This window comes from Stegodyphus dumicola, chromosome 8 (genome assembly GCF_044657685.1).
Source record: "Stegodyphus dumicola isolate Sdum_Otavi_A_Nest chromosome 8, ASM4465768v1".
Taxonomy (NCBI): domain Eukaryota; kingdom Metazoa; phylum Arthropoda; class Arachnida; order Araneae; family Eresidae; genus Stegodyphus; species Stegodyphus dumicola.
In genome coordinates this window covers 147,283,233-147,296,381 of record NC_140775.1, presented here as the reverse complement: position 1 = coordinate 147,296,381, position 13,149 = coordinate 147,283,233, and the positions used below count along the sequence as shown (strand labels likewise).

General features: G+C 31.0%; 1 protein-coding gene across 4 annotated transcripts in view; it reads left to right on the top strand.

The window, feature by feature from the left end:
- The window catches only part of LOC118186463 (coiled-coil domain-containing protein 6), a 119,408-nt gene that overhangs the window by 89,493 nt on the left and 16,766 nt on the right, over nucleotides 1-13,149 (top strand). The window contains exons 7-8 of one of the 4 annotated variants that reach the window (XM_035356568.2): nucleotides 2,952-3,025; nucleotides 9,495-9,614. The exons of 1 other annotated variant lie outside the window; for it this stretch is intronic. In XM_035356568.2, the coding sequence (XP_035212459.1) occupies nucleotides 2,952-2,995 (44 nt within the window). In that variant the 3' untranslated portion in view covers nucleotides 2,996-3,025; nucleotides 9,495-9,614. Of the gene's footprint in view, nucleotides 1-2,951; nucleotides 3,026-9,494; nucleotides 9,648-13,149 lie in introns of those variants that run through there. 2 more of the 4 variants (XM_035356566.2, XM_035356565.2) reach the window with 2 other exon arrangements.

Below are 13,149 nucleotides of genomic sequence, written 5' to 3'. Positions count from 1 at the left end.
AAGTTTTACATGAACTTTTACATTTTTGTGTTTTATCTTGTGACTACAGTAAGGATTAATGAAATTTAATAACTTGCTTTAATATGCAGTATTTAAGGGTAAGCAGTGTAAGTTATAAATAATTAAATGAGGTTGTTAGATAAACTTTAGTCATTACGGATGTACATGGCCACTATTAAATTTATTTTTTAACAATATTTGTTTAAAAAGCCGTATTAAAACCACAATCTAATAAAATTTCACAATTCAAAATACATGTGATTTATGACACTGGTTCCTAAACGATATTAGGATAATAACACATTAAAGTTACCAGTGCTTAGCTAAGCAGAAGCATTGGCAACAGCCAATCTTCTGTTATGAATCATGCTGATTATGATTTTATTTCTCTTTTTAACCTATGCCATATGACATAAAATCTTACCTTTTATAAGTTAGGAGATAAAACATGCAGAAACTAGTGGGAATATTGGTTTGCATATTGAAACATATTTCTAATTGCTAGATAAGATGCTTAAAGAAAAGGAAATTGGTATAAATTAGCCAGATTGTCTGGAAAGGCTTCAAATTAAAAAGATGCACAAATATTCATATACGACGTATATATACGCACAAATATTTGTGTAAAACATATATATGTTGCATATATTATTATACGATAAAACATAAATGTCTTCTAGCTTTTAATGTGTAATATCAATAATAATTAAGAATCAATGTCATAAATTACATGTGCAAGGTGCGGCAAAATGATAGGCAGGTACTATTTGGGATGTCATTGAAAACCAAACCACATGAAGCAAAAATTTTTTTATTTCTTTTTGCAGTTTACATTTCATGCCATTTAGGAACGTTATTTTTTTTTAATGATATCTTTTAAATGATGGCCATTATTGTCGATGCACTCGTGTAGGTTCTCACAAAAGCGTGTCATTACCCGATAGATCATTTTTGGGGGGATTGCGACAATTTCTTGTCTTATGGCTGGCTACCTTTAATTCTTCTAAAGTCGTTGATGATTTGTAAAAACTCTCTATTTGAGGTAACCCCAAAGAAAAAAGTTGCAAGGTGACAAATTAGGCGAACACGGCGACCAGCCGAGATCACCCCGTAAAGACACCGCTTTGTTTGGGAACATTTCTTGAAGAAGATTAAGTGAATGGCACGTGGTATGCGATGTAGCACCATCCTGCTGAAGACAAAGATGATCTCAGTTATTATCAACTTGTTAACTTTTGGATGCAGGAAATTGTTAAGGATATTAAAATATTGATCTCCGTTGACTGTTACTGTTATTCCATCTTCTTCAAAAAAGTAAGGACCTCACACGCCGAACTCAGGTATTGCACACCAGCCATTAACCTTTGGACTGTGAAGTGGTTGCTCAGGAGTTCCTGTGGATTATTTGTCAACCAATAATGGAAATTTTGCTTATTTATGGTACCCGATAGGTGATCATTGCTAGACATGAATACAATGCCTCGGGGAATGTTTTGAAGAATATCCCAACATGAATTTGTACATGTTTCAAAATCTCTTTCACTTAATTCCTGCACTGCCATCATTTTGTACAGATGCATTTGGAGCGAGTTGTGTAAAATTCTTCGAACACTTCTATCGGAAATTCCCAAAACAGCTGCATGCTTACGAGTTGAACGCCTTGGAGGCTGTTGTACGGAAACTCTTACTGCATTCACATTTTCCAGTGTTCTTACTGACCTCGGTCGACCAGTAGATTTTTGTTTAAGCTCAGATCCTGTTTCCCTGAAGTGTAAAACCCACCGACGAATTGTTCTTCTATCCGGAACCTCGCCATGCCGAACAACATCAAACTGATTACGGAAGGCACGATGCGTCGCTATTACAGATTACCCATTTCTAATAAACTCCTCAACAATGAAAGCATGATGTACTCCAGTCCAAGCCATGTCAATAACTGACAATTGCATACTTTTGTCTACCTAACGCGAACCCGTGCACAGTGTTGCCGATTTTACAAACCGAACAAACACTATTTGAAATCCTGTTTACCTTTTTGCCGCACTCTGTATATTAAATGGTGACATGTTAATAGATTGTGATTTTTTTTAAATAAATTTAATGGTAGATTTGTATAATGACTACAGGTATCTAACTTGCTAATTTAAATAGTTGTAACTAACTGGTCACCCTTAAAAGTTATCTCTGCATGTTAAAGCAAGCTATTGCCTTTCATTAATCCTTACTATGGCCACAAGAGACAGCACGAAAATATAAAAAATAATGTAAAACTTATTCTCTGCTTCTACTTGCTCTATACTGCCGACTTGAAATAAAACAAATTATCACCTCTGGTGCATTAGTGACTTATTGGAACCTTAAAGTATATTAACTGGGTTACAACCTCTGGAACTCTACACGAAACGACAACACTAACTGCATCAGATATATCCCAACTAACTTTCAAAACTTGTCAACCGTGCCTACATCAGGTCTTTCAGATTTGTTCTAATCAGCAAGTCTTACTGTACGCAAGCAACAGCAGTGACAACATTCAATCTTGTTATGAATCATGCTGATTATGATCTTACTTCTCGTTTTAATGTATGCCACTTGACATAAAATCTATTTGGTATTTGACAAAATGAGACTTTAAAAAAAAATAATAAATAAATAAAGCTGTTAGTAAAATGTAAATAAAATTTCACATATCTTCTTTCAAATATGTCCAGCTGTTGTGAATGTAAAATATTTAATGCTACTTCATAAATTTTAAAGTTTATTTTATTCTCAAACTTATTAATAATTATGTTAATTAATTCATGTTTAGTAATAATGCATCCTACTTACGGATCTATTTTTTTTTTAGGAGTGAATTACAAAAGTTCAGGCATAGATAATAATTTTAATTGAATTTATTCATTTTCTATTTGCTCTCATAGGTCCTTAATTTTTTCATTAACCTTTTCCAGCATGCTACCTTTTAAAGCTGGAATTTCAACTAAAAAAAGGGTAGGCAGTCTAATCAGGCCTGAAGGCAATACAGGTAAAATACACTTATACATAGTATGGTATACAGGTGAAATTTTGCGAAGATAGCACTTATCGTTTTAATTCTGTGGGTATGTCTGAAGCGGGCGCACTGAATGAATAGAGCTTCGAAAAGAGTGCTGAAATGAGCATTGCTGGGAAGCAAGCAAAAGAGTAAGAGATTTTGCCTACGATTAAAAAACACTAAATTCTGAATACCCTAGCAGATTCTGCCACAGGAAGACCTGCTACTCTATATCCCCGTGAAAAAGCTCTTCTTGGTTATATGATGAAGGTTTATGAATGGAAAAAAAAGTAACTTGGGTATATGATATTTACATCTCATATTTACACTTTCGGCAATTTTTTTTTCATGGTGGTACTTTTCAAAGAAAGGTGACACCACCTTTGAAAAAGGCAAAAACCAATATTGCATGTTTTGCACATGTACCAGATTCCATATCAGATTAACTATCTGCAAATAATTCGTGTAGCACTTTCAGTGCTTCAGAAATTGCCAGCCCTTTCCGATTTATTTGGAAAGTAATTAATAATCCGAAAAAAGTAAACTAATATTGTATCTTCAATTTGAAATTCTAAAATAAAATTAAATAAATGTTTGAAACTCAAAATTGTTAAACAAACAATTGCTAACAAAATTTCTTTGAACGAAAGCGAAAAAGAGAACTGCTGTAGTGAAAAACCAAACAGCTAACTGATAAAATACCGCTGACCTTCAGAAAATCACCCCAACAATTGCTTAATTGATAACAAAACCTCGTCTTCCAAAAAAAGGGGGGGAAGAAAAGAAATAACGGAAAATGAAACACAGATGTGAACCCACCTTTCAATTGTGAATGAGTTGACCGATGACCTGTAGAAAAACAAAGATACAATTTTTGGTCTTGTCCTAGTCTCTCAGTGGACTCTGGTCACACCTGATGTTTTTATGCAAGTTTTCCAGGTAAAAATTTAAAACTAATTGAGAATAAGGAGATTAGCATACAGCCAAGAAAATAACATATAAATTTCTTTTCAAACAATTCCTTTTATATCAAAAAAATCTGGAAAATTTCTTTGAAAACTGAGGGTCTTTAAAAACTAAGCATGGCTAAGATAAATGGACTGTTTTGTGTTGGGCTGCCATCTACTTACTATAAATAAAGAAGGTTCAGAGTAACCTATAAATTTTTTTTCATTCAATTTTTCTGTGCGTATAGAAGGAAAATTTTAGGTGTGCCCAGACCGAGCATACTGTACCCCAATGGGTCTAAAAGTCCTTAAAAGTACTTAATTTCCATGTGCAGAAATGTGTACAAACCCTGTTAACCCCAAAGCCAAATACGGACAAAGTCTTCTTTTGAATAACAAGTACTTTACATCTTTCTGATACATCCCAAATTATAGCACTTCTTATCGAACCATTGAATACGAACTGATTCTAAATTATCCTTATGAGAAAATGGATTTATCACGGTGCACATTTGTAGCAATGTACTGTGGAAAGTTTCCGTTTTTCATTGACTAATCTGAACATCTTTTTTACTGAGTACAATTGCCAACATGACTTTGCTTTTAAAATATTTCTTTTCTCATCCACAGTTTTCATTTCACAACGCTCAAAATCCTCTAGTTTGTTAATTATACACAATTATTCCTAGCGACTGGAGCGGTATATTCATAAGTTTTAGTTAAATTTGTATCAAACTGTTTATTGCACTTGTTGTCTACATTATCATGCATGGAGTGGGAATGATCTTTTGATTTATGCTTCCAGTCATGAATCATTTCTGTTGGGTGTTTTGTTTTTGTTTCTCTACTGCCATTTAATTGTGTAGCTCTTTCACAGCTTTCGATTTCTTTACGAATAAATTCCATTAATTCATTAACTTTCCATATTTGGTCATTTTTTTCTACTGCGGCTGTATTCTAATGTAAACTCTGATGGAATTAATTTTAACAAGATTAGGCAAAGTAAACGAACATAAGCTTCTGATACCACATTTGTTGACTTTAAGCATCTAATTTGTGTTTCACACGAATCATAGATATTCCTGAGATTTTCTATATCCCTTACATTCTAACAGGGGATTGATTTAACAGTTTATTCATGTGAGCATTTATTATGAAATATTTTCTCCCATACCTGTTAGTGAACAATTCCATAGCTGAATCGTAATTCTCATTAGTAAGCGAAAGTCCGGAAATGACATTATAGGGTACTCCACTTAACGACTTTAATAATTGAATTATTTACTTTTGATTAGGTGTCTTTGTTATGGATAGCTACATTATATTGACTCCAAAATTCCTGCCAATTGCTTGAATCACTAAAAAATTTAGATTTAGTTAATTTTGGAAGATGAATAAATGTATTACTTTCGTTTTTAGAATCTGTAGCGTAGCGGTTTCATTAGGAATGTTCATGTACTTGTCCAGATTTTCGAGTTTATTTGATTTCTTCAATTTTTCCTTCACTCTAAATTGGCACAGTTGGATTTTCTCTCTTCGTATTCAAGAGCGGATGTATCTTAAAATTCATCCGCTTTGACTTTCAAATCACGTTCTATTTGATTGTCTAAACAGGGTTCGTACGATCCTTAAAAGTCCTTAATTTTTTCAAAAATGATTTTTGGTCCTTAAAAGTCCTTAATTTTGCTCATTTGACATTTCTTATCATTTCTAATGATTGCCATTCTAATTGTGAATTATGATTTCTCGTGAATATGGTATTAAAATAACACGGCTCTTAACCAATCTGTTGGCGGATTTGCGTTGCAAACGATTAAAAAAAAAATTAGCTACCCGAATAAAAGTATCGGTGTCTAATTGGCTATTCACCCAATCTTTCAAAACAGGTGTTATCCATAAATTTAGGCAGATTGTGACGAAAGCGTGAAGCCGGAAGTTCTTTAAGAGGCGAAAGTGATGATGAAGGTGCTCGAGAAAAAAAAGGGGGGGATTCTGAAAATATTTGCCAAAATTAGAGCAATCCCAACCTGGAAAACCACAACCCTTCCGATGCCAATAGGAACGAGATGCCTGGAAAGTGCATTTTCAATAAACTGTGGCTTCATCAAGCTGACTACAAAGACTGGATATTGATGGATGGCAATCCTTAAATGTGGTCTTTGACTGAAACAAATTGAAATTTCTAGAATGGGAGAGTCAGCGCTGAAAATTCACATGAAAATTAAGTTTCGTTTTATCATTTCAATTTGTTTTTACACGGTTTTGCTTAGCTTAATTTCTGTGTTTGTTTCAATTAAGCCATAAATTAATTTTTTATCATTCTTAATTCAAATAGCACTAAATATAATCATTTATCCTATGAGTATCATTAACAAAATCTATTTTTAGCATAAGGAAAGAAATTTCTGCTGAATCTCCCCTTGTCAACATTTTAGCACATTAAACTTGAATCTGTAATCGGATAATACTCTGTTATTTGGCGTCGCTGCATGATTCATCACTCAAGTTGTCATCCGTTGATAAACATGCGGTGATGAAAACAAAATACAATAAATAATGATTCGCGATTTTGGCATCAAGGATATAAAATATTGGTGTAAAAATAACAAATGTTTCGGTTTGAGATTATGCCAAGCAGATACGCAGCTATGGAGTCAAGTTACTAATCACACAAATTTGGCTAAAATAATTATTTCTTCAATAATGAGATATTTTATTTAGCGCCAAACTGAGATTAAGAATCGGGATTTCCGAGATGTTTTTTTATGATGAGGAAAAAAATCTAATGCGTGTGCTTAAAGCATACCACTTCCCTTCAAAAAAGCTCTAAAAAATTGGTTGGTAGTGGCTTTGATGTCCGGATTTTAGATCATTCCAGATATTGGATGTCCGGATCTCGGACTTTGTACTGTAGATATATATATATATACACATCTTTCAAAATATAGCTTACCAGTATGGATTCACTCTTTTAAAATAATTCTACTTTAATTAAACTTAGGAGATAATATAATCAATTAATCAATATTGTTTAGGAAATAAATTATATATATATATAGTAAAAAATGTATATTTTCACTATTCAAGTATTCACTGTGACAAGTATTCTTATCTTGTCACATGAACAGGCCTCTGTGGAAAGGGGCTTCTCTGTAAATAAAGCAATTGAAATTGAAAATTTAAGTGACTCATCATACATTTTTCAACGCACAGTATTTGATTACATAAAATTTTCTGGAGTTGTTCTTAATATCGAAATTAATAAAGAAATGAGATCAGCAGCAGCTTCTGCAAGGTCTAAATATATGCAGTATTTAGAAGAACAAAAATCTTTAACTAAATCTGAAAATTCAAAGAGGAAAAGAAATATCATTGAGGAAGAAATTGATTATATGAAGCAGAAGAAAAAATTTCTTCAAAGGAACATTAAAGATATTAATGAAGAAGTAGATGCTTTAGCAGATGATGCTGAGACCAGCATGAACATTGATTTGTTTATCAAAGCAAATGAACTTAGAAGAATAGTTAAAGAAAAGGAAATAGACATAAATAAATTAGATGTTAAAATAGCTGAAAAGATTTCAGATTTAAAAAAAGCCCAATTTTTTTGTATCTTTTATTGTACAGTTTATTATTCTAGTATCTTTCAAAAAACCAAGGAAATAAATTGTATGTTTACAAATCAATTATTTTAATCTGCAAAATATTCTTACATTGTAATTATAATAGTAGTTGACTGTGTTTGAATAAATATCAAATAAGTTAATAATAATCATGTAAATCTCTAAAATAGTGATTGTTATTAGTGTAAAATACATGTTTTTCAAGAAATTATGTTCCTAATTTAATGTTATCTACTTCATAACTTGTAGGGAGTTAGATGGTAAGTATTAAATTGAATTTGATAATAGTGCATAATACACACTTCTGTTAGTTTCTTAAAGTGAAATTACAAGCATGAAGTCGGTTGTATGGATAATTGCTTTATTCTATTCATTTTTTTGTTCGCTGATAGGTCCTTAATTTTTTCTTTGATGGTCCTTAAAAGTCCTTAATTTTCATGTAAGGAAATGTGTACGAACCCTGCTAAATGACTCAGAGTTTTTTATTTTTCGATTAATTGGTCTAAAATTTCTTCTAGTACATGTATACTAATATCATCTTTGTTTAATTCTGTCTCAGTTTTTTTTTAATATCTTGAATGCTGTGGCCCTTAATACTTTCCATTTCAATTTAAATTTAGCAATAGGATCTTCCGTAATTATCGAACTTTAAAAATAGAAAACTTAATCCTACCTTAGCAGTCTTCACACACTTACTATATGCTAGTTTCGAATATTGCTGGATTCCGAGAGCTGATGCGCCAAAATATATGCTAGACTAATAGACAAATGGTTGCATATCTAACCGAATTCTGCTTTGAGTCTAAATGCCATATCCAAATTTCTATATGTGCGATTCAGAGGTATTTATGTCTAAATCAACATTCATTCTAGTTTAAAAGAGAATTTATTAAAATACCAAACAAATTAATATAGAATCTAACATCTCATCAAGCATCATTGAAACAAATTGAAAATCAAGTTCAGACTGTTGCCATTCCGAGGCAGACAAAAGTTTCTATTCAGGCTGGAACACTAGCTATAAGTAGTTTACATTTTTATTGCCTATATTTTCAAGTGTGGTGTATTTTCAAATATATATATTCAGTTTTAGAATGCTAATTTTTTTATTCATTTCTTTTAATTGAATAACTTTATTTGCAAGTATTCTGTTCAATAGAGAAGTTGTTACAAAGCAACATGCTTTATTTTCTCAAAACACATGAATCTGTTCAGATCTATTAAAGGTGTTTGTGCGAAGCTTGTGATGTTAAAAAAACTGCAGCTGCAGAATGCTGTATGCAGAAATGTGCCAAAATGAAAAGAAATAATCTGTTTCACAATAAAAGAAAACTTCAAAGAAGTCAATGTGATTAAACAGAAATACAGTATCCTAATTTTGATTATTTAAAGCATTTTCAAATTATTTATTACTAATTAAAATGTATTTTAAATTACTGGTAAGTTATATTTTGAAAGATGTATATATATATATATATATATACACATATATATATCTACAGTACAAAGTCCGAGATCCGGACATCCAATATCTGGAATGATCTAAAATCCGGACATCAAAGCCACCACCAACCAATTTTTTAGAGCTTTTTTGAAGGGAAGTGGTATGCTTTAAGCACGCGCATTAGATTTTTTCCTCATCATAAAAAAACATCTCGGAAATCCCGATTCTTAATCTCAGTTTGGCGCTAAATAAAATATCTCATTATTGAAGAAATAATTATTTTAGCCATTTATTATATTTAAATTATTAGGTATTTAGAAAATATGAGTAAATAGTGTAACATCAAAAGTAATTAGGAAGAAATGCTTTATTTTAAATGTGAAGTCTGGTTTCTGTTCCTCTTAGTAATGTATTTGCACCTATTGCTGATTTTGATTTTCTTGCAGGAGGAAGAGAAGCTTTTAGTCCACCAAATCCTATTATAACGCGTTGCCCTCATTGTAGCCAGCCTCTGTATCCTCCAAGTTTGTCATTTTCAAGCAATCAGCATCTTCCAAATCCTAGTGTAGGTTCTGGTATCATGGCTCACACCTCCGTAGGTGATGTTTATATTATTGATATATTAAAAAAATCATTTTTAAGTATTTTTTAATTTATTATAATTATATTTGCATATTCCTCACTGTTTCTGAAGGTTCTAATTGATTCATTTATATTGATATTATATCTGAAGTGTTTAATAATATATATCTTTTAAAGTTTCTTTTTATTTGGTAAAGCATCCCATTACATAAGAAATTCAGAATCTAGCAGTATTAATAAAAACCCAGTTTGGATGTTTTTCTCTCAAGTGTAAGTTTTGTTGGTATATTTCATGAGTACTATGTTGTTAAATTTATTGGGAAGAGGGAAACTGAGGAATTGAGTGAAAAATCAGAAGGTTGAATTACCCGGTGTCATTAATAGGAATGTAACCAAAAATATGCCCACGTTATCATCAGAAATCAGTGTGCTAGCACATAGCATCAGCGAAAAATGCTTTGACACCTTCAACGAAAATGATCTTGTCGAAACGATTAAGAACGAAACAGTTAGTGATAGTGACATTATCAATAACTTCACAGATTATGAAGACAGTCAAAAAGAACCGGTTTCTGTGACAGAAGATATTCAGAGATCCAGCTATGTAACAATTCCGAAAGGAGTTTAAAATTCCAAAAAATGATCATGTATATCTGGCTTTCGTGACGTTTACAAGCAGCTGATCAAATGATCATCATCACAAAAACTTATCATCAGCTTTAAGGTAACATAAAATAAATCAGTTGTAATATCTTCAAGTAATAAAAGCAATTTATGAACCAGTTATCACAAGAAAATGTGTGTTTTGGACTATGATGAGTAGTAGTGAATTATATGCTTTTTCAAAATTTCTCCATTTGCAAAATGCGAAATTAAATTTTTTATAATGTTTCCGTGTGTAATTAGACCAAAGAGGCAATTTGCCCTGAAGGACTATTAATTTTGTTTTGGCATTTTGCATTGAAAACTATAAACAGCGAATCACTTTCCAAATTGTTGCCATCAAATATTGTCACCCTGTATTAAAGAAATTAAATAATGAAGAATGTGCATGAATGTATGTATGTTTCTCACAATGTAATAAAACAACGGTACCTAGAGCCATCAAAATTTGAATAACGTAATCTTCCATAAAATATGAGCATGTGGAAGCCCTAATTTGAATTTGAAATTTGTTTTATTATCGATTTCTTATTTTGTAACACTTCAACGAATTTTTTATTAAAAATTAAATGATTTCAGAGCGAGCAACGGCAACACTGTATGAAAAAAGTCATTTTTGTCTCCAGCGTGCTAAGCTCTGTATTGGAAATTCTAAAGATATGCTAATTTTAAAATTAATTTGTGATATTGCTGTTGAACTGAATTTTATAGTTTGAGTACGTAGAATATGATGTTTAATAAATAAAGGTAATACTCGAAACGTTAAAAATAAAAAGCCCCTTTGGATATAATTTAAAATCTGAAACTTTCAGAATCCCCCCCTCCCAGAATATTTCTATCTTTTTACTGTTACAGAATTAGTAGGGAATAATTTTTCTTTAGGACTTTAGACATTGCAGCTTGTAAAATTTAGAAGGATTTGAAGGTTATAGATGTATAGACCGATGATTCTAGAAAATTCCAGAAATATGTGACAAAATGAAAAATGTCTCCATGGTTTTAACACATAATGGATGTATTTCCAGAAAGCTTGTGATGAATTTCTTACTTTTTGGAGAACGTATTTGAATTTTTTACTTCTGATACTAGAATCTTTTTTAACATGTTTATCTTCCCTTTATTTTCTCTACTTTTTACTAGACATGGAAAATATAAAAAATGCTTCTAATTTTAAAAAATAAAAGGAATAAAGGAATTTTTTATTAATAAAGAAATTGAAAATTTACAATTTAAAAGATTCATCTAATATGCTTTAATACATCATACACAGAGCTAGAGCTAGGCATTTTCCCATCTGATGCAGTTTCTGTGGATCCTAAATTCTGCTGTTTAGTGTCTTTCTAAATTTTGCTTCCAATGCCTGCTCCTAAATACTAAAAGTTTTGCCATTTCTAGATTTTGGTGCTTGGTGTGTCACTAAATTCTAAAAATTCTGCTACACTAGCTCTGTAATGGCCCTTACCTATCTGCCACACAAAAACAGGTTTAACTGTACTCATGTAATGCACAAAAGTTCATTTTCCAAAGTGCATCCACATAAAAATCGCGGCAAAAATTAAGTTGCAATAAAATTTATACGGTTGTTCTGATTAATAGAAAGTTATTCATTTTCAATCTAAATGACAATATAGATCCAATAATAGCTTTGGAAAAAAAAAAATGTCTACTTATTTTATAAACAAATGATTCTATGATTTCTACAGCATTATCTGGAGTAATATTTACCACTATTTGTAACATTTTGAAAATGTACATTTATGCATGCTTAAGGTTTCTACTATTTTCTAAATCCATACACATAATCCAGGAAAAGCTATTAAATATGAATTTTGATTGTCAAAAGTAAACTATAGCAAACTTTAATCACTTTTTGAAATTTTGGAAAGACAAAAAACATTACACTGATAAATGTAGTAATATACAAGATATAACTCTGAATCCCTGTTTACAGCCAATTTAGTGACTAATATCTTTAACAATGTTTTTGTTAAATCAACAGTTTTCTGTGTACTACTTTATCTATTAATTTCACTGCTTTATGAAAAACATTTATTCATTATCCAATAAAATTTGTGACATTATTGCTTTTAATTGTGCATATATTTACATAAAAGCAAACATTTATCACAATTAAATTGGCATTAGAGAGGTAATTGTTAATTATTTAAAATTGTCAAATTGATGCTTTTATTTAATGAGCTTTAATTCAGATAGATCCTTTTATATTTTATGGCACCTGCCATAGAATATATTGGTCTTCTGATTATTTTTTCCCATTGTATTATCTTTGTTTAATACCTATTCCATAGCTGCCAGATCTTAAAAACTAGAAGTTTTTTCACATGAAAATGCTGCATAGCGACACCATTTCAAAGGAACTCTTTTTTTGGGAGGGGAACCCCAAGTAGTGAAAGAAAGCTTTTATTTATCAAAGTACTTTTAAATACCATGAAAATAAAATTAATAATTAATGTACATTGTATTTTTGTGGATAAACTTTGTAATCGACATTCCTTGAATCTTCATATAAAAATCCAGAAATGTCTAGATTAGAATAAGACAACTAAGATTAAATGAAATTTAGTAAGAAAAATTCAGTAAGAACAACAAAATATAATAAAAATTACAATTCAGACAGAATTTAATAATAAAAATTACTCTGAAAATCATTAGAATTGGAGGAATGGAATTTTCCAAAAAGTTTCATTAATTCAATAAATTACATTTATTGCTCAAAAGCACTTTTTTCTTTAAAGGCTAAAATATAAAAACCGGGAGTCTCCCTGTAAAATCAAGAGAGTTGGAATCTATGCTGTTCCTACAGTAATTTTAGCGATTCGTTTAATTCTGGCCAAA